The 20,362-nt window shown below is 47.2% G+C and overlaps 1 protein-coding gene across 1 annotated transcript in view; it reads left to right on the top strand.

Moving 5' to 3' along the window:
* Window positions 1-20,362, top strand: part of LOC144173452 (uncharacterized) — a 103,189-nt gene that overhangs the window by 49,515 nt on the left and 33,312 nt on the right. Inside the window, exons 3-4 of the mRNA XM_077701874.1 lie at window positions 1,568-1,624; window positions 8,006-8,029. Of these exons, the coding sequence (XP_077558000.1) occupies window positions 1,568-1,624; window positions 8,006-8,029 (81 nt within the window). The remainder of the gene's footprint in view (window positions 1-1,567; window positions 1,625-8,005; window positions 8,030-20,362) is intronic.

Raw genomic sequence — 20,362 nt, 5'->3', positions numbered from 1 at the left:
ACTATGCTACGTGCTGGCGCTGGCCGGAATGGATATATAAGGTTTATAATGTATGACCAGTTTACACTTTTATTTATTTTAAGCATTTTAAGTACTTTATGCGACTATTTGTTGTATATCACTCCTGCAGTAAGTGTCCCCCAAACTTCCACAATATCTCACGTCTAGCAATTGCATTTCTTTGACGGAAAAGCGTTCGCAGATGTGCGGTCGTGCTGCTGAACGCTGTGCTTGTTTACCGAGCGCAAAAAGTGCTTCCTGCTCCCTAGTTTTGCGCTGTACGGTAAAAGTTTCAGTTGATTTTATTTTCTTAGTACCTATATTGACTTCGCTGACTCTTCTCCCGCCTTCAATTGGCCTTAGATTTTCCTACTAGCGTAAAGTCAGCGAAGCGTCGCATGTGCACTTGTGCAGCGCTTGTGTGGAGCGACCCGGACTCTGAGTTTGACAGAGTGTACAAACTAACAAAGTAAGGAAAGGCACATTCTTTCATTCACAAAGATGTTGTGGCTTAGTTTCAACTGAGCGAGCGAATAGCGACGACCCGTCGGCGGCCGGCGGACGAAACGCTGGGCCGACTGACTCGATCGGTAGGTCGGCTCGTCGGCGAACCGTGCAGTAGCGCAGCCATTTTCCAGCTCATCTCCTGCTGACGTCACACGAAAACGCCACAGAAAATGGGCGAGCGTAAAGAGAGGAGTACAGCATTTTCGAATTGATTTTTCTACTAAATAAATTCACGTAAACGCGGCCAGAGTGGTCGAAACAATGCCTACGGACTCCGAACTACAATTTGCGCTAGTAATCCCACAATGTTTACAAATCACTTCAGTGTCCCTTTAAGAGTCATTGCAGCATCGCCAACATCATAGGCAAAGACAAAATGAAAACTGGATGAGAAATTTATAGTATTTAATTGTTTGCAAAGCCCGGACGTTGATGTCCCTGCGCATGTACTCGATCTGTATGTTACAATACCGGATTCACTTAATCTGGGGGCAATATCAAGGCTAACGCAAATAAGCTGTAACGCCACTGGCAAAAATGGTTTTAATTGGCAACATAGTTGGTGAGCCACTGCAGTAGAGAATGGACCAAATATCTAGAGACGCTGTTGCACTTACTCAAATGTCGTCGACATAATTGACGTAATGTAAAGTACCAGTAGCGAAGGTGACGTCATAAAACGCGCAACGTTTTTTCGGGGACGACATCCCTGCTGATGTCAGAATACTAAAATGCAACAGAAACGGACAAGCAAATTGCTGATGTAATGCCCCAGAAAAGCGGAAAACGAGCCAACAATTCACTGCGAAGCAGGTATTCTCTAATTTATATGTGAACAGCTGCGCGATGACCGCGTATGTAACAACATAAAGTAAGCGTTGTAATATGTTTGACAAAGTTTTTTATCACCTTTCGGAAAACACACTTTAAAAACCAGTGCCATTTTTCATTCTTTCTTTTGAGATGCTGAAATCACTTTGTGAACGTATGTGTTCACTTTCCAACAACCACTGTAATACCTTCTAATCACCAATACCCTATCTTTTCTGTGTTTTTCTAGGAGATGTCCAAGTTGGGAGGACGTGCTGGACTTGAGAACAGGCTGTGCGACAAAACGGTTGGTATTTAAGTTAAAACACAAAGCTTATGTTTTTATTTTGAAGTAAAACTGCGCCAGATTTTAGCATATTCTCACAGGAAATAAGCACGGCGCCAAGGAGCCATCTTACGAGAGCGAAATCTCACTCGACACTTTTAGAAATCGTGAAATAAGAAGGCAGGAGGCTGAGTGAGCAGGCTTTTTAAGCCAGGCTGGTCCGTCCATCATTGAGCTTCCGTTCGTATTATAAAACCTCATAATTGTGTCAAACAATAGGTACTCGAGCGGCTGCAGTATTAAGGAGGCTTTTAAGCGGAAGAGGAGCCTTCGAGGTACTGAACTTACACTTTCACTATCCTGCACGAAAACTATCGAAACTCCCAGCCTATACCAACCCCACGTTCGTTTATTTGGTTCCTCCTTAAATTTTGTCCTGTGGATGTGTCAAAATAAAAATAGCAGAGCTGTTTAGGCCGACTGAAATCCGTCCGGCGTACCTAAAATCCTCAAAGTCACAAAAAAGCAACCCTGCTGACGTACTGACCCGAGGCGTGTCCTCACATGCACTGGCTACCGTCATAATCAGGTGGCATGGATCACGTTTGCTGAGAAAAGACTCTTCAGAGTTGGCAGTTGGCATGCGTCTACCGCCCCAAAGCAGCGACATGTCATGCATGAAAGCCGTAACGACAAAAACACTTCACGCTACGGGAAGCACAATTCAGTTATCCCCACTTATGGACACCACTGGGTTTGGCTTGCTGCACGAACTTGGAGTTACTGAAAGGGTATTGCGCTTTGTCTGCACGTTAAATTCCAGACAAGTAAAGCTAGAGTCCTCGCTGCTGAACAATATTGGCAGTAGACAGATACTGGATTCACCAAGTTCAAACCCAATTCTTTCCCGAAGACAGAAGTGGGCTGCAAGAAGGTCAAAGTTCGCCTTTGGCTCAGAAAGACTTGGGTAGCCCAACTAAAACCTGTTCTTTATGCGTATCGTATTCTCCGCGTCGGGAGAAGGCTACAAAACCTCACCTACATCCTTTTCGGGAAGCACCCGATACTATTTCCAAGTAGACATCGCTTTATCGACATGGTGTTTGTGAATGCCCATGGTCGAGTAACGCACGGAGGAGCGATAGCAATTTTTAAAAAACTTCTTTAGCGATTTTGGGTCCCAAAGCACCAGAAGCGGCGAAGAAAGCAATCAACCAATGCCTGATATGCGCCCGGTTTCCTACTAAAGCCATCCTGACGCCGTATCCACCGCTTCCTGGCTGCAGAATGAAGACAACAAAACCGTTCGACACTACAGGCCTTCAGTTCCCTGCACCATTCTATGCGAGATTATCAGAGGAACCCAACAGAAAAAATGTACCTCGTAATTTTCATCTGTACCTAGTCACTGACAGATCGTTGCGGGCCTGTTCAGTGCGGTTGCAATGAGGCAAAATCTTTAAGACGCCAGTACAGAAGCTATATCCTCTACAACTGGATTCCGCCGAATAAAAGGCCCCGGAATCCAGCCAGCGATAAGTTGGAAGAGACTGTGCGCTCACGCATCCACAGATCGCGCCGAGCAGATCGTGCACCCCTATCATAATCATTGTACATTTCTCCCTCTTTGCCATTAAACATTCCATCAGGGTTGTGTTGTGTGTTTATGCCCAAACGGAAGGGAAACCCGAGCCGACGGCGCGCAGCCTGCGGCTCGGCCAGGCCGACGAAGGAATAACGAGGGCGCGACCCGGGCAGGGGAACCGAAAAATAAAGGAACTTTCAGACTGAACGCCAAACGTGTCGGTTGTAGGTTTCTCGCGCTCCGCGAACACCACATGTTGGCAGCCGTGCGGATCATAAAGATGAGCCTACAGAAAACGGGGGACAGTTTTGTTGCTCTTCAGGCATACAGAGCCACGCCACTTGCAAATGGCTTTAGCCCTGCGGAGTTGTTAATGGTACGGCGTCTGAGAACGTCTGTTCCGGCAGTGTGTGGTCCCGCTGTGGTTGACAAGACAGCGTTCCAGGCGTGGGAACTGCGCCGAGCAGCCCAGCAGAAGAGAAACCACGACAGAAGGCACGGGGCTGGGATCATTCGTGATTTAGAGCCGGGAAAAACGGTGTGGATAAAGAACCAGAACAAGACTGGAACGGTACTTTCATCGGCGGGGTCTCCGAGGTCTTACACCATGGAGACAGACACATACCAACTGAGAAAGAACCAAATCCAGTTAGCCCCAGTGCCTGAAGCTGAGGTTCCACACTCGTCGAATGAATCAACGCATGGGATAAACCCGCCAGCTTCGCAAGATGCAAGGATACGTGAGGTGGGAGAAGCGCCGCTTCAAGGCGACCAAAAGCCCCCAGAAAAAAATGAACCCCAGGAGAGCTCATCTGCCCCACAAGGCTACAAGACACGGAGTGGACGCGTAGTCAAGCTTGTCCAGTGCTTATAAAAGGGAAGGCTGCGAGGGGAAGATGTGGTGTGTGTTTAAGCCCAGACGGAAGGGAGGAAACTCGAGCCGACGGCGCGCAGCCGGCGGCTCCGCCCGCCCGACGAAGGAATTAAGAGTGCGCGACCCGGGGAGGGGAACCTAAAAATAAAGGCACTCTCAGACTTTACGACAAACTTGTCGCTTGTATGTTTCTCGCGCTCCGCGAACACTACAACGGTGTTTAACGACTTTGGTCGCTGGCGGTTCAACCGCAGCAAGGTGGTCGCTCCTGTATTTCTGGGCCGAAACCGGGGAGGTGAAGCACGTCCAGTATACCGCATTGTGCTTTTCCTATCCAGTCACATCGGGGCGACGCTTTCTTGAAGAGGGGGGTAAGGCTGTAACCGTTAGTATTCATTGCGAAGCCGAAAAGTCAAATCCTACTATCATCTCTTCTTGAGCTCAGCTCTCGTCATCAGGCCACCATTGGCAATTATCATCTGCTGACAACCAGAGGAAGACGATTTCATTCGCAACCGCGGCCGCCGTTTTAGAACCCATCAAATTTGTGCAACAGCAAAAAAGTGTCATATTTGGGCGCTCTCGTGTTACCATTGAAATAAGAACTAAGTCACGCCACCTCCACGACACATGCTTAGCCTTATAATTGCGGGCCTTGGCCGGTATACTGGTCAAGCTGCGGCGCAGCCTAGGCAGTCTTTTTTTCTGTAGTTGCGCAATGCATCGAGGCGCTGACGCCAGCGAGGTGAACATCTGGCGCCGCAGAGCCCTCCGTAACATGACATTGTTGAATGCCAAATCGTTGCTCTTTGCTAATAGTTCATACAGCTGTATCCAGGCGGGTAGCTTCTCACTTCTTTTTCTGAAACATTGACGAGTGTCTCCTCTTCAGTGTCGCGACAAAAGTTGACAGCGAAGCTTGTAGCATCATTTGCAGCTTGTCTGACATGACCACGGAGCGGAATAAATATCAGGAAATGCTCACTCCCCAATTATTTGCGTCTAATTTCCAAGCGACAGATTTGGGCTTATTCGTCCAAGTAAGGTACATATAGCCTTGGGTCACCTTGCCGGACATGTTTACTATAACCTCTGACACAATCAGGATCGTAATTAGAGTGACGTTATGGGCTTCCATCGCATGGACGAGGTTTGTGCCACGCAATATATTAATCGTGGCTCCCCAATATGTGTTGCGCATAAAATGGCCGCCAACGACAACTAAAGCTTTGGGAAGCGTCTTCCGGGTGCTCCTCACCCAATACCAGTCAATTTGAGCATGTTTACATCGCCAGGAGCGGATGTAGATTAACACTGCCACAACCGCCCGCGGATTGAGCTACAGAGTAATGCTTGATAACACGTACACGAGCGCTGAAGGTCAAGCTCGAATATTGGGAAATGGCTGTCGACTAAGAATGCTGCGTTACCTTCGTAAGTGACAGGCTGCATCGACGCGAATTCCTCCAGTTTGCATGACATGCTCTGCCATCACGGTATTGTGGGTCGAAGGTACGTGTCGTAGACGGGTAGTGAAAGGTTGTAATCTTGCGTCACTTGTAGGAGAACGGTGTGTCTTGTCCTTATTGGAAACGGAATAAGTAATTCCGCTTTCTTGGGAGTGAATGCTTTGCAATTCTATTGAAGTATTGACAGTTCTTGCCCCTGATATGCTCCAGTTGCTGTTTCAAATTACTGGTTATTGTCTACCAACGTAGCGCTTATGAAGATATTTCGTCAGCTGATGGAGCTGACTCTGGTGGTGAGAAAGGAGGTTGAGACCGACCGTTTGTTGCTTCAGGCTTTGCTCTATGTGCTCTAGTGGTGAATGAGTATTTCGACCATTTTAGTGGATGCAAGGTATGCATTAGGACTTCAGGGCGTAGAGGGGTCATCGGAAGGCTTGGGAACGTTTGGAGCAGTACAAGGAACATTTGCTCATGGTACCTCCTTCACGAACACATTCGCAGCGCAAAGTGACTGTATCTTGAAGAAGTAAAGGGGGAAAGTTATGTTCATTGTTATTAAGTGCGGAGTACCTTAGGACCGCACAACGTCCGTCCGCTTCCGTCCGCATAGCATATGCAATCGCAACAAATCACACAGGCACCGGCAGGAGTCGAGCCTGTGTCTAGTAGACCAGACAGAGTTAGTGTCAGTCGTCTTACTGATTAGGCTACGACCGTAAATTAGTACCCGAGAGCGAGGTGGCTTACACCCTCGCATGTAACTGTGCTGAGTACTTTAGGACCTCCCAATGCCCGTCCGCCTCCATCCGTGCGCACACCACCATCAAGCGAAAATCAAGCGAAATTCGATTTCAGCCGTGAGTTGCACTTTTATTTAGGGAATAATCAAGGGGCAACTCACGGTTCAAGTCGAATGACGGTCGGTGAGGAAATCGGATGTCACGCAAATTGAATGTCATTTCGAGTCCTCGTACCACGCAGTCTCGCCCTCATCAACGGAGTGGTCATGTTTTCATTTTTACGCGGTAGTGATTGAGTTCACGGGGTTTTTGAGGGCGGGGAGTCCGCCCGAAGGCTAGTAATAGCCAACCCTGAGGCTATGTTACCAGAAATCGGGAGTCACTGATGTTGCACGTATTATTGTTACTGTACCATCGCGCACGTGTGGGCATCGTTTAAAGACTAGGGTGAATTTGTTACTTATGCGTTGCTGTTGTGCACGATGTTGCTGTCGTCGCTGGAGGAGTTTGCCTCGAAGGCTTTGCGCCGTCGCTCGGAGGGCCGGGCCCCTCGAATCAGTCGCCAGATGCCTGCCAGGGCAATCTTTGCAAACTGGTGCTCCTGCGTCCAAGCATGAATCCAATTCACTGCTAGAGTTATGCTGTGGGCTTGCACACTTCGTTCAATTCTTTCTGTGGGTGTTGGGGCACGCATCTTTGCGGCGATTTTTTATGACACACCGTTCAAACCAGGACGCGTCGTTTGTAAGGGTGTACCATGACTTGCCGTAGGCCGGAGGACATCATGGTCGGAGATGCTCGTCCTCCAAAGGTGACCAGTGCTGTGCCATGCTTCTGCGTTCATGCTCGAACGAGGAAGTATTCTGCGGGGACGCAGTGTGAACATTTGTGTGTCTCTTAAGCCTTAGTGTCACTCTTCGGATTAATTAGAATATATTTTAACTAATGGTCCCGAAATTGGCGTAAACTATATTAAATGCGTGAGCGATGTATTTACACTATTAGCAAGAGGAGCCATAAAAGAGCGCGCGCAGGCTGCATTCCATCCGCTGCATCGTAGTCGTCGGTGGTAAGTTATGGTGAGCTGAGTTATTTTCTAGTGAGGCTGCTGATCAGACCGATTTTTCTAACGAGAGAATATTTTTGTTATAACGCTGTTTATGTTGCAGTATAAATCTTCCTAACAATGCTTTTGTGTATTATTGTGAAGCCGATTACGAATGAACACGATGGAGTGTACTGTAAGGGAATACGTGGGTTCATATTAAAATATTTATTGAAAGGGCTTTGCGCCTTTACATTATGTTATGGGATGGGTGATATTGACCTGGGAAATTGTTTTCAAAATTGCATATCCTCCCGAAGTGCAGCCATAAAAAGGTGCCCCGTGTATGTGGGCTAACGAGGAAAAATGGGATATTATAGAGGTATTTATTAAACCCTTTGTTGTCGGAATGTCTATATTGTCGCCAGACAATTAACTTCCCAGGAATGTATTCGAGCAAAGGAGGGCAGAAGTGTTTAGATGGGCTTGGTGCATTGCACAGCCCTCACAAATTTATTGCACAGCCCTTACGTCACAAATCCCACTTGGGATTTACGGAAACGTTTTGTCTCTTGTCGCACATCTAGCCGATTCTGAGCACGGCAAATCCGCATGCCTGCTCCAGTCTTCAGTTAAATCGTTTTGCCTTGGCTCCCTAATCTGATGTATTTGACGTTATCCATCCGCAGAATGAGAAGACTAAACAAGACTTCGTAAGTTTCGCCTGGTTTCTTACAAAAATTGTGCACTTCTTCACTTTTCCTTCAGGTTTCACCTGATGCATGTCAAAAAGCCGTTAGCAGACGTACTGCAATTGCAGGATATTTTCAGCATAGTCATTTTTGGGGTGCTGTCCAACTTGCACAGGTAGAGGAACTGGGTAAAGCTGACGCATATAATAGATACACCGTACAACCCAGGGCTCATACTAGCTCTTTGCTATACTAATATAAATAACGTCCCATAAAATGATTTAATTAATTATTTAACCCTTAAAATTTCGATTCAATGTGCCTAAGGCGGGTGCCAAAGCTAATTCATAAATAGTAGCTGCTTTTCTTTTGCCAGCAGTGCAATACATTGAGTCATTACCTAATAGAGACTCAAAAAAATATAAACCTCCATTCAGATGCGTCTGGCTTAAAGCTGCTCGGTTTATAAGAGAACAAAAGTGTTTCAAGACATAAATTTATTGCTGCTATTGAATGTTTCACCTTTAGCTGCACGACAATTTAACAATGCAAACAGCTTCTCACAATCACTGTGTCTTAGTGCCTTGCCTAGCGTAACCTATCGGTAAATTTTGATCTGCTTACAAGAAAAGTAGGGGCCAGAAACAGATTTGACACATGGAGAACTGTCACCCGATGTAATTTGTCTGCACAAACACCACATGGCATGCGAAATTCGATTTTATTGTGCTCGGCATGCAATCAATGCAAATTCGGGCAACGTTGTACACACAAATAGGAATCTGGTGCTCAGAATATTCAATATAAATGTGTGGTTAAAAATGCCAACCCAATTTTCCGAATCGAAAACGTTCTGCATTCTCTGTTAGTACCTGCAGTTACATGCAGTGACAACCGCTGATGGGTCTTGTGTTTGCAGTACATCTCTCAAGTATCCTGACTTTCCCAATCTTAATGTCTCCAAGAACAAATTAGTACGTAAGCCGTGCGGCTATTCCTGGGTAGTTGTTCGCTGTGTTCATTGTTTTGTTATCTGTTGCCGACTCGCCATCATCACCATATTTATGATTGCCATTACAATAATAATTTATTGCAAACTATTGTGCGTCTTGCGTCTGGAGCATGCTGCCCAAATTGCTCATGTATACATTCAGCCAATAATGACGTATCTGTTCAGTGTTTACGTGTATGGGGTCATCGCCGCACTCCTCGCCATGCGTAAGATATACGCCTCGAGCGACGCCTGTAGGGGCGTCACTGAAATCCCCCTAGCGGCCCGTTTCGAATGTAGTCGTAGGAGTTTCCGGCCCGCTCACCACTGCCGCCACTGCTTTTCCGACACGTTCGCGACTGAGATTTACTGAGTGAATGAGTTGGAAATGCATATTTATGTGGAGCAGTCACCTTGTTCGTAAATATAGTGTATTCACGAGAGTGTAAATGTTTCTGACGCGATCTTGGGTGGTACATTCGGTCTGTATAAGTTTCAGGTGTGTGTCACAGGAGGGCGTCGCGAAACCAGCATATGCATGGAGCTGATTGTAATTCCACTGTCTTGAAATTTACTAACAGTATGTCCGTAAGCAGTGCTTTTTCAGATGGTTATGCTACGATGGCTATAAACCACAATGTAAATCGGGTTTGTGTGCTTACATAATCTAGCTGAGCACTCATACTTGACCACGTCAGTTACGCTTCATACCTCCGATATTGATCACTACCCTTCACAAGAAAGTTCTGCATAAATGTTCCAGCATTCTACGAAATCAGTGTGATGGATAATGCAAACTTCTACGCAGCCATCAGCACACGGCAAAACTTTATTGCTTGGGCGCCCGGTCGCGAGGTGAGCGCTTGGAATCGATCATCTGCTCATGTATCTTCCGTGAGCAACGCGGAGACGACCTTATAGAGTTATCCGCGTCCGTCACTAAGCGTTTCTTCCAAACATCGTCATACGACACAGGGAGCCTGCAGAATATAGAACAATCTAAAATCAGAGGGCTTTATCAGATACCAGACTCTTCTAACAACTCTTTTTATACCTTGTGAACTTACTGCATACTTCAACAACTGCGTCCGCTGACTGGTCAGCTGTTCGTTGAAGTTGGAAAACATAAGGAATCTGGACGCACATCGCGCGTGTGTGATTACTAACGCGTTCATCCATCCATTTCGGTCGGCATTTGTACACCATGGTATTTAAGCGTCTCCTTCCCCTCATGGTATGCGAAATATCAGTGCATTTCGCATCTACATCGTCCGGTGAGTCTTACCTTCCTTAAATTTTGACAAATATCTTTAGCATTTCTGAAGTTTCGCTTGGATTTTCATTCCTTACGAGAGGTTCTGCTTCCAGACATGGCAGACCTTTTTTTTTGCGATTTCATTCACTTTCCTTGGTCCTTGCTATGAGGCGTGAGTGGGAACATATTTAACAAACCACAGCCTTGATTATACTTAACATTTTGGCGTGCCTTATGTTCCCATAATAGGCACAAGTTGTCAAGTATTGGGGAATCGCATCTCCGAAACATATTTTTCCACGATGTATATATTCCATACAAAGTCGCATTCGTGGTTCGCGCTGCAAAACAAAACCAACTTTGCACTGACCAATACCAGTTCTAAAAGAGCCGACAATAGAATTCATTCGTTCCAGAAGTATTCGGTAGTGGCAGTGGTTACATGCTGCCGCCGTCGCCGATGCACGCGTAAGAGCTGCATAGAAGGGCGCAGAACCGCCTAGTTCTTGTTGGCCTTCGAGCACTCTACCAAGACACAGCAGTTGTGTGAAGTCCCTAAACGTACTATTACCTTACAGACATCATTGTAACAAGCTGCTTCCGTCGCTGAAAGGCTAAAAGAGGCCAAAGCGAACAAACACTGCATGAGCCCCTATCAGCCATGCAACGCTCCTCCCGCAAGCGCCGCAGAGAAGAGGCGGCAGGTGGCGTGGCAGGGCCTATAGAGACGTATAGAACCCGATGCGTATAGAACCCCGGAAAAATGTTAACTTTATACCGCTCGTTTCGAACAAATGACCTCTCGACCGTAGAGGATGCAAACTACCGGTATGCAACAGTAGCAGGGTTGCTATTTCGCATAAATGTAAAGATGGCAAAGCGTTGGGTTGCTTGGGAAGTGCTGGTTCAGAGGAGGAATTTCAGGATGGGGAATCAGTGGCAAATGAAAATCACTCCGCTCAAAAAACAGCGGTGCTTCTGGTAAAACAGCCTGCTTTTTAAGTGCGAATGCACTTCTTAAGCGACCCTGAATCACGCGTCCACCGCCGTCCGTCCGTCCGCACCACATACCCACTTAGAGCGATTGGCCAAGAAGAGTTCCTAATTTCTTTAGCAGATACCCACTTAGGGCGATTGGCCAAGAATCGGGCGTGAGAAGGGCTAATGCACCCGCTTAAAGGAGTACTGACACGAAATTTCAAAGCTGAGATCCGCTCTAGCAATCAAGTACAACGACAACACAAATAGGTGTCTGTGAATAAATGCATCTTTCTTTCTTTGTAGTTGTGTGTGTGTTTGTGTGATCTCTCTTTCGCGAACATTACCGAACCGCGCAAATTCAACTCCTGCATTCGCACTTTCACATTCTTCCCCTCGGGGAAATGCGGGGAAATTTTTTGATATTCTGTGGTTTGGGATTTGTGATTGGCGTTGCTTCGAAAGAATTACATGTTGCAGGATGAGAGCCCAAGTGGCTTTCACCTATTTTTAAACATATAGCTCAGGGAAGTGCACATTTCATTGTATTTTAGATGCGAAGCAGCTTATGGTCGAGCCTGTTCCCTCCGCCGTTGTGTGGGCGCCGTTGTGCGGCGTCCAAACCCCCACTGCGCATGCCTGGCTAAGCACCGCTGATGCTGATTGTGGCCGGATGCCCCTAGGGATTGGCCAACCAAAGAATCCATCACGAGATAGCTTCGCGTTCAACCACCATCGTCGTCTTCCCGTAGTGGAACCCTGAGTACCACACCCCCATTGCGCATGCCTGGACAGGCACCGCTGATGATGATTGTGGCAGGATGGCCTTAGGGATTGGCCAACAAAAGAATCCATCGTGAGATAGCTTCGCGTTCAACCACCGTTATCATCTTCCCGTAGGGGAAGCCGGAGTAGTATGCGAGGCATTCCTCCTCTCCTCTCCGACGCTCCTCTCCTCTCCAGCATTCCTCCTCTCCTCTCTTAAGCTCCTCTCCTCTCCTGGATTACGCAACGAATGGAAACACCTGCGGCTCCGCGTGCGATAATGCGAAGCAGCTTAGGGTTAGAGACGCGACGGTAGCCGCTGCAAACTCCGCTGTGGGCGCCACTGTAGCTCCGCGGTATAAATGACGCGCGCGCGCTCCGCTCCCCTCATTCTCCCCCCGCAACGACGTTATCGAACTGAAGACTAATGGTAACCTGAGTCGACCCTATTGCTGCTGCCCAAACTAGTCAGCGTTCCCCTATGAGTATATTGTAATTTTTTTTCGCTAGAAAAAATTCGGGGAAACATAGTATTGTATGGCATCGCCAATTCTTAACGCATTGTCACTGTGCTGGTCGACTCAAGGCTGACGAAGACGACGTTCTCGAGTTGTGTTTGAGAGACATCTCCACAGTTTTGTTCTGCCTGCTCAGGTGCCTCTGTGCGCTGCTTTCGTAGATGGCTGTAAATACTGCAAATATATTTTTCTATTCCATTTTTATCGCGTGACATTTTATGGTAGAGTGTGCGGAGTATCCCGCACGCCAGAACGCTTCGCAGATTTCGCTAGACTGGTCCCTCTGCAGTGCCGAGCAAACGAGGAGAAGCAAACTAAGCTAATACACTTCCACCTATCGTCCTGTCGCTTCCGCGCATGCTTGGTATCTTCTGTGGACGGATTACATAGACCTAGATGATTGGCTCAGCATATTCGAGCGTGCCAGCAATCACAACAGTTGGGAACTAACGCTAATGTTAGCCAACGTGATCTTTTATCTAAAAAGTACAGCCCGCGTTTGTTAAGGAAACCACCAGGAGGACCTCAGGCACACGAATACGCGCAAGCAAAGGAGAACATCTGTTGGGAAGCCCATTTGTCGAAGTCTTGCAGGAAAAACGGAGTTAGCTTCCTGCGCCCAAACCTTTACGTTGTCATACACTTCGAACATACAAATGTGATGGCTCTGCCTCATCGTTCATCGTCAGACATGGGAGCCTGACAAAATGGGGCATATCTCAAGAAGTACCACTGACGATGCTTTTAGATTGCTTGTTTTTTTTTAAATTACCAGTGGCTTAGCTCGGCTATAACTTTGTTGAGCGCAGCAAAGAGAACAGAGAACGAGGAATAAAAGGACGAGCGCTCGTCCTTGTATCCCTCGTCCTCTGTTCTCTTTGCTGCGCTCGACAAAGTTACAATGGATTACCAACTCGCTAGTACCCACACGTTGTTATCTCGGCTATTCCAGGATATACGTAGCGTGGGCTAAAGTTCAGCAATCCGATCCAGTCCATTACAATCCAACGCAGTCCTGTATAGTCCAGTCCAGTCACTGCTCATCGTGCATCCGCAACACGGCTCTCCAGGAGCCACGCGAAATTGCTATCAAGCGGCTCCGGCGAAGCGTCAGACTTCACTACTGCGCAACGGCGGCGCACAGCTGGGCACGCGCCGGCGCCAGTGCGTCTGCCACGGCTATGACGTCACTCCTCTGGAATGCGCAGACCGGCGAATGTGCAGACCCAATTCTCTACAGACCCGTACTGCAATTTGATTGGATTTCCAATCCAATACAATTCAAGTTCATCCAATCCAAATTCAATCCAATGCTGCTCGCGCTTGCGCAGCAGGGCCCTTCAAGATCCATGCTAAACTGCTCAACCACGGTCAGTGTAGCTTACGCTTAAAGATTTCGCAACGTTTGATGCAATCACTGACGAATGCCAGCGCTTTGAGGAAACCAACAGCTGTCAGGTAGTCTACAAGTTAATGCGCCTGCTGAACACAGCTGCTACACCCTACTATGATGACGTACTTGTCAAAGCGTAGGAGTCATCAAGTATCAATGCTCAAGACACGATTATTCCGCCGGGAACTTGAAGAAATGATGTCGACCCAATTACAGCTCGTCACGGATCCGAGTAGCTCAACTGTTTCGGTTATTCAAGCAGTTGTTCGCCATTAACTTGGTATCCTCGGACGTCAGCCTATCTTTGCGATCACCATACCATACCGCAACCCTCAAACCTGCACCCAACTAGTGTACTATGGCGCAACGCAGCTGAATGGCGCATTCCCTACGATTGTCCAATATCTTTCCAATGCAGTCGTGCAGGCCACATTTCCCGACACTTTAGGAGTCGCTAGTTTCTGTTCCCACAGTCGGAGCCCTACCACAACCGCAGCTAGGGTGTCCACTCCCGCCATTTCCAGACAAGCTTCGCCTCAGAACGCCCTCTTGCTGCCACCCGGAACACCCGGTCCAGCAGCTCACCGTCCCAGCAACGTCGGTTATTGCTATCGCCCCAGGCCTGGCGGCCAAGGTCCCCGACATCTGAGCGACTTTCTGTAGGAAAATTAGGCAGTGGACGCTTGTGGAGTAGGTGTATCACGACCCGCCCTACAAATTCTCATTTTACTCCCCGGACAGCCGAATATTCTCGACTGCATATATTGACGGCTTGACCATTGCTGCTGTGATTGGCACAGGAACGCAGCTCTCTATTTTGAGTTCAAACCTTATCCGGTGGCTGAAGAAAATCCGTACACTTACCCCGAACCCAGTCCTGATAATCGTTGATGACCTTCCGTTCTTGGTGTGTGCACAGCCCGTGTGAGCGTAGCAGCCCGAAGTCTTCCTGTTAACTTTATTGTCTTGGAGCGAAACCCACATCATTGGTTTTTGAGCCTAAACTTCCCGTCAGAAAATTATTCCCCTATTGAGTGTGCTACCAGAAGTCTCCAACTTGACCTACCTGTTTCACCTTCACAGACAGAAAAGATGCAATGCTGCTTAACATCCATGGGGAGTACACGTATGCCGGCGAAGGCTTACTATAGCTATGTCTTACGTCGTCCCAGCCAGTACCTGACGGTGGCTACGCAGTGTTTCCAATTATTGACGTTCTGCTCGCGCCCGATTTCATGCTGTACATTTGCTGAAATACTGCTTTGATGAAGGAGGCGATTCAAAACCTCTTCGTTTCGGGTAATGGTAAGGGTATCTGCATTTATTTGCTCTGCGATGAACAATCACACACCTAGTAGGTAACCAACTCAAGCAGGCGTGAGTGAACTGAGACGGGCTAGTTGGTGCATGATGCCACTTAGAAAAAAGTGCACCAAAAAACGATACGACAGTGAGTAAAGACAAACACTCCTTGTTTTTTTCTGTATATATTTATTGTTCGTCTAAAAAACCCAAGTTGGCAGTTCAGCGCAGTGTTTGTCTTTGCTTCCTGTCGTATCGTTTTTTCGCGCTGTTGTTTCTAACAGGCGTGAGTGTATATCCTTTCTTGTAATAAAAACACATGGCTCAGTGACCTGCTGCGCCCTCAAAAGTTGCACTAGTGGCTTTGCAGCGACCCTAAAGCAATCACAAGATATGCGCTTTCAAGCCGAGGTTACAAGAAGACCAGGTGGTCAGGTTTACAGCGGCGAAGCGTGACCCAAAATCCCTAAAATGCAAAAGTTAATCCTGAATGGTTTCATGGCCTTTCTGTACAATATTCCGTCCCAACAGTGTAGTGTTGTTATATACTACGTGAGTATAAAGCGTTCGGTAGAGCATTGAAAAGCCAGATGAGATGAAGGCCAGCCCTGGTGATTACATTGTATCCCAGGTGATTACATTGCACGCATCTTAAGCACAACGTTTGCTTAATTGTTAGAAAATGACCTGAAGGAATGCTAAATTCTCGGATTTGAATTTAAATGGGGACTACCCTATTCCTGCTTAGGTGGTTTTGCCGGCAAAGTTGTTGAAATGCCCCCTTGCGGTTCCAGTGTAACAAAACTGTGAATGGACGATGAAGCACAGACAAGACGTGCCTCGACCAGAAAATTCATTGTACTGTCGCCATCCGCTCCCCTGAGGGCTCGGAACCATGCGCTACAGCGCTGCCTCGCCCTTATGGCGGCTATTCCTCTCCTGGGCTCGGTATTTACCGACCGCATTAGCTTCATCGGTGGCAGCAAGGACCCGTCAGCCCGAACTGCCGTCTCATCAGTAATTGATACTGCACCTCTCTACCGGCTGCTCTCTCGACAGAGAAAGTAGCCAGTTCGCGGGCGGATCGGCAACCAGAAGTGTACATATTGCGCAATAGAGTACTGGTCCATGGGCTAGCGGCACCAAAAATCACAAAACACGAAATTTCACGTAGCCACGTGTTCCTGCTGTCATTGCCTTCCTATAAATCATTGCATAATATATCATGGTTTTTGCTTTTCTTTCGGACCCCGTAACCGGTAGACCTGCCAGGCGAATCACGGGCACGCCGTTGATCGCGATAGTTGCTGTTGTTTGGGGGCTATGTGACGCGCTGAAAAGAAGTGGTCAATTTAAAAATAATTTAGTTAACATAGATGAAATGGTGAACAAACGCGACGAGTTGAATTAATTTTTGTCTTCGGGTTGCAGACGGACAAGAGTAAAATTATCCAACCAACCGACTACTGTCACTCCCGCGCAGTGTTGTGGAATGGTCATCCCCATTCCTCATGTTTGAAAACTGCGCTTAGCGACGTGCTGTCCACGTCGTCCGTTTGTATTCCTTTCAAGTGTGTCCTTAGTAACCTCAAGCGCAGTTTTCGAACATGCAGAACCAACTAGCCCAATTCATCACCTTACTGACATCCCCATTCCATTCCGAATCTATTCCGAGGAATTGGAACTAGTCAAAATTTCATTCCTTTCAATTCCTCAGAATGACAGAAGTTATCCCATTTCCACTCCTGGAATGGACGGGAAGTTCAATTCCATTTCTTTAGTTCCTGAACGTAAAAACTGCCTCAGGTGGTCAATCGAGTTACCGAGGAACGCACCATGAATCTTGTTATCATACGCGCTGAAAACTGCCAAAGTATGCAGAATTTGTCACTTGTCACCGATGTTGGAGGTGATAGTAGGTTGGTCACATATCTCGTGAGAATAACTTCGCAAGGCAAAAAATTACCGTGCTTTCCTAAAGAAAGTATAGAGAAGCGCGAAAGTCAAAAGTGTGCCCCACTTTCGCAGAAAACTGCGTCTAAACAGATCTTCAAACATTCCAACACCCAAACCGCAAGCGAAGAACGAACCCATTAGGCGATTTTTCCCGCACGAAGTATAAACGCAACTATACGGATGATGTAATGTACACCGTTACGTGGTTTATGAGATAACGCTATAATATTGTATTCCTTTATAATCGACGCATGTGTAATCTTATTTACAACCGTTCGTTTTTTACGACATAAAAGTAAGCGTTTTAACCCAACGGAAGCCCAGTTTTAGAGAGAGAGAGAGAGAGAAGGAGAGAGATTTATTTGCGGTCCCCGGTTTAATGCTTGCGCCGTGTGTGCAGAGACCTTACCTGATCTTTTCGGTCGAGCAACCGGTATAAGGGGGCAATGTATTAGTTTTTTTACAGAATGCGATAGGTCACACTCAAACATATTTCTCTTTAAATATTGGCACTGTCACATTGCACAATAAGTAACGGTATCCCACTACTTATTATAGCATTTGCATGTTAGCATCATTTAACGGTTTTTTGTTGCGCGACGTGAGATGAAGCAGCTATTACATTGATGTCGGCTTTTTCCGTTTTGTTGCGCAGTTTGTGGCGTGCTATCTAGCTGTATGGTTTGGTACCGTCATACCAGCGTAATCAGTAGGCTGTGCATAACTCACAGGCATGTCGCGCGAAGCTCGCTCACATGTAAACACATTCGAAATGCTTACTTGAATGATGTCAAATAAATTTACAGCATTGAGCACTAATGCGAGAGATGGAAGGGCAGCGGCATGGAACAGCTTTAACAGTTTGGCATACACATTCGAAATGCTTACTTGAATGATTTCAAATAAATTTACAGCATTGAGCACTAATGCGAGAGATGGAAGGGCAGCGGCATGGAACAGCTTTAACAGTTTGGCATTCACCGTAGAGAAGTGGCCACCGCCTCCAATTTGACCTCCATTTCGCTTGTTCATTGCCCTGGCCATACTTTAGCACAATCTTTTCAATACAGGGAATAATTTATGACCCCCTCATTTAAAGTGACAGAACCATGTCATGACGGGAGCCATGGCAAAATAAAGTAAGGACAGGCAGTTTGTTTCCATGAACGCGCAACCAATATGCACGAGGACCTGATCGAAATTGTGAAATGAGCCCATCCTATCTGTATATGGTGATGCTCCAACTTTCAAGCCGAGGACTAAGACTTAAGTAATCATTGTACGTTTATATCCAGGCGCAAAGGCGACGTGCATAGAAGCAAAGCAACCAAACCAAGAAGACGTTTGGCAGAACGGGAGGAGAGGGCTGCACATTCAGATTGAAGCAAAGAGCGGTTTCGCACTGCTGAGAGCTGTCAAAGCACTCGCTACAAAGGGCACTATTGGAGGCGGAACTGTTAGTAACGAACTCCTTTCGGCAGCTGTGTATTCTGCAGTGTCTCATATAATATCTAGCGTAATCGTATATCCCAGCTTACCGTAGCCGCCGTAGCAGAGCGTGCAGGTAGAAAGGTCCGTAACATATTCGAAGCTCGCTTCTTACGCTTATGGCGGGGGCCGTGCCCACAGGGCCCTCGCCCGTTATTTTCGCTTTGTCTCCCTGGTTTTAATTTACTGGAGCTCCGTGGCCCTGCTAAAACACACGGGCAGATGGTCTACAGGTTGGCGCCGTATTCCCGCGAGATGCCTACCAGGTCGGCTGACAAGCTACAAGGCTTATTCATTGCGCACAGGGTACGGAGGGTAGGAGAATGCCAAGACTCGTTGGTTCATGTTTCATGGGCAAGCGCTCTATATTGTTAGCTTCAACATTTCGCAGCAGCCACTAGCGCTGACAAACACCGCGGCTTCGGATGCACGCCGTTCGTATGCCCCCCCCCCCCCCCCCCCCCTGCCCCCGTGCTTGCCGATGCTATACCCGCCTGCTGGCCTTGTCACACAGCGCCTGCCACTGAGAGAGACGGCGGTCTGCATCGGCGCCACGGACAGTTGTACAGAAAAAGATATGCCTCAAAAAGCCTGCCGAAGCACGACGAGTGGACCTAACGGCGCCACCGGGCAGACGCGCTTGCGCCGCTCGAAGTTCACTTGCACACGCAGTGCCGCAGGCTGCGCGTATTCAGTTACTCGCGATGTCGGGTATGCGTTCTCGTTTTTGTCATCGGTGATTCCTTTGAGATATACCGACGCAGTCGTCGCCACGGAATAATTAATTAAGTAGGTGAAAGGCGCCAGCAATGGTAACGCCGTCGTCTAAAAATCCCCAATCCATTCCACTCCGGGCAAAAGGCGCTTAATTCCATTCCCGTTCCATTCCGGCATCTCCAAAAAGTGGAATTATTCCGGAATCATTCCAATTCCCGAGTGGTAACTCCGCAACACTGGTCTCGCGGTGCATATTTTCTCTTGAATGGGTGACAGAGCTGGAGGGAGAGTGGTCGAAGAGAAGTGACGACGTAACGCGAGTGGACATAACGCTAATGGACGCGAAAGACATAGTTGGAGGTGCATTTAAGCATTTTTGTACATCGGAATGCTTTTTTTCACCGGCAATGCAAATGTTTGCCCCTACGACACACCAAAGTGTGCCGAGAAACCTTGTGTAGATGAAATTATGATATGTAGCAGTTACAATATAAATGCAAAGTTATTTCACGTGCTGCGTTGCACCCTGCACACTAAACTTTTTTACACCATTTTCGGCCGAAAAAGGTGTAAAAATCTTGTCCCATGGCTAACACCCTTAAAAGGTGTTTTGGCAAAAAAAGTGTGTACGAATGAAAAAAGGGTGTTGATCTCAACACCCTTAAAGGGTGTTGAGGACGCTCAACACCCTAAAAAAGGGTGTTCAGGATCCGGCATGCGCAGTGACAATGTGAATCGGCGAAGCGCGCAGCATTCAACACAAACAGTCAATACGCACAAGTTACAGTTGGAACACAAATGAATTGAGCAAGAAAACCAACGGGATGCAAGCGGTACAGGGAGACCATACTTACTTAGTCCCCCAATCGAGTCGGTGGGCTTGTCGCAAAAAACAGATATTCTAGCGCTAATTTTGGAAGTATGAATTTTACTATCAGAATACACAAATCAACACGCGGATTTGTAAAAACTTTTTAATTACGACGTGGTT

The sequence above is a fragment of the Haemaphysalis longicornis genome, unplaced genomic scaffold (genome assembly GCF_048455015.1).
Source record: "Haemaphysalis longicornis isolate Haplotype H1 unplaced genomic scaffold, Haemaphysalis longicornis Haplotype H1 scaffold_3, whole genome shotgun sequence".
NCBI lineage: Eukaryota > Metazoa > Arthropoda > Arachnida > Ixodida > Ixodidae > Haemaphysalis > Haemaphysalis longicornis.
The sequence above is the reverse complement of the archived record's forward strand: the minus strand, read 5'-3'. Positions and strand labels throughout refer to the sequence as shown.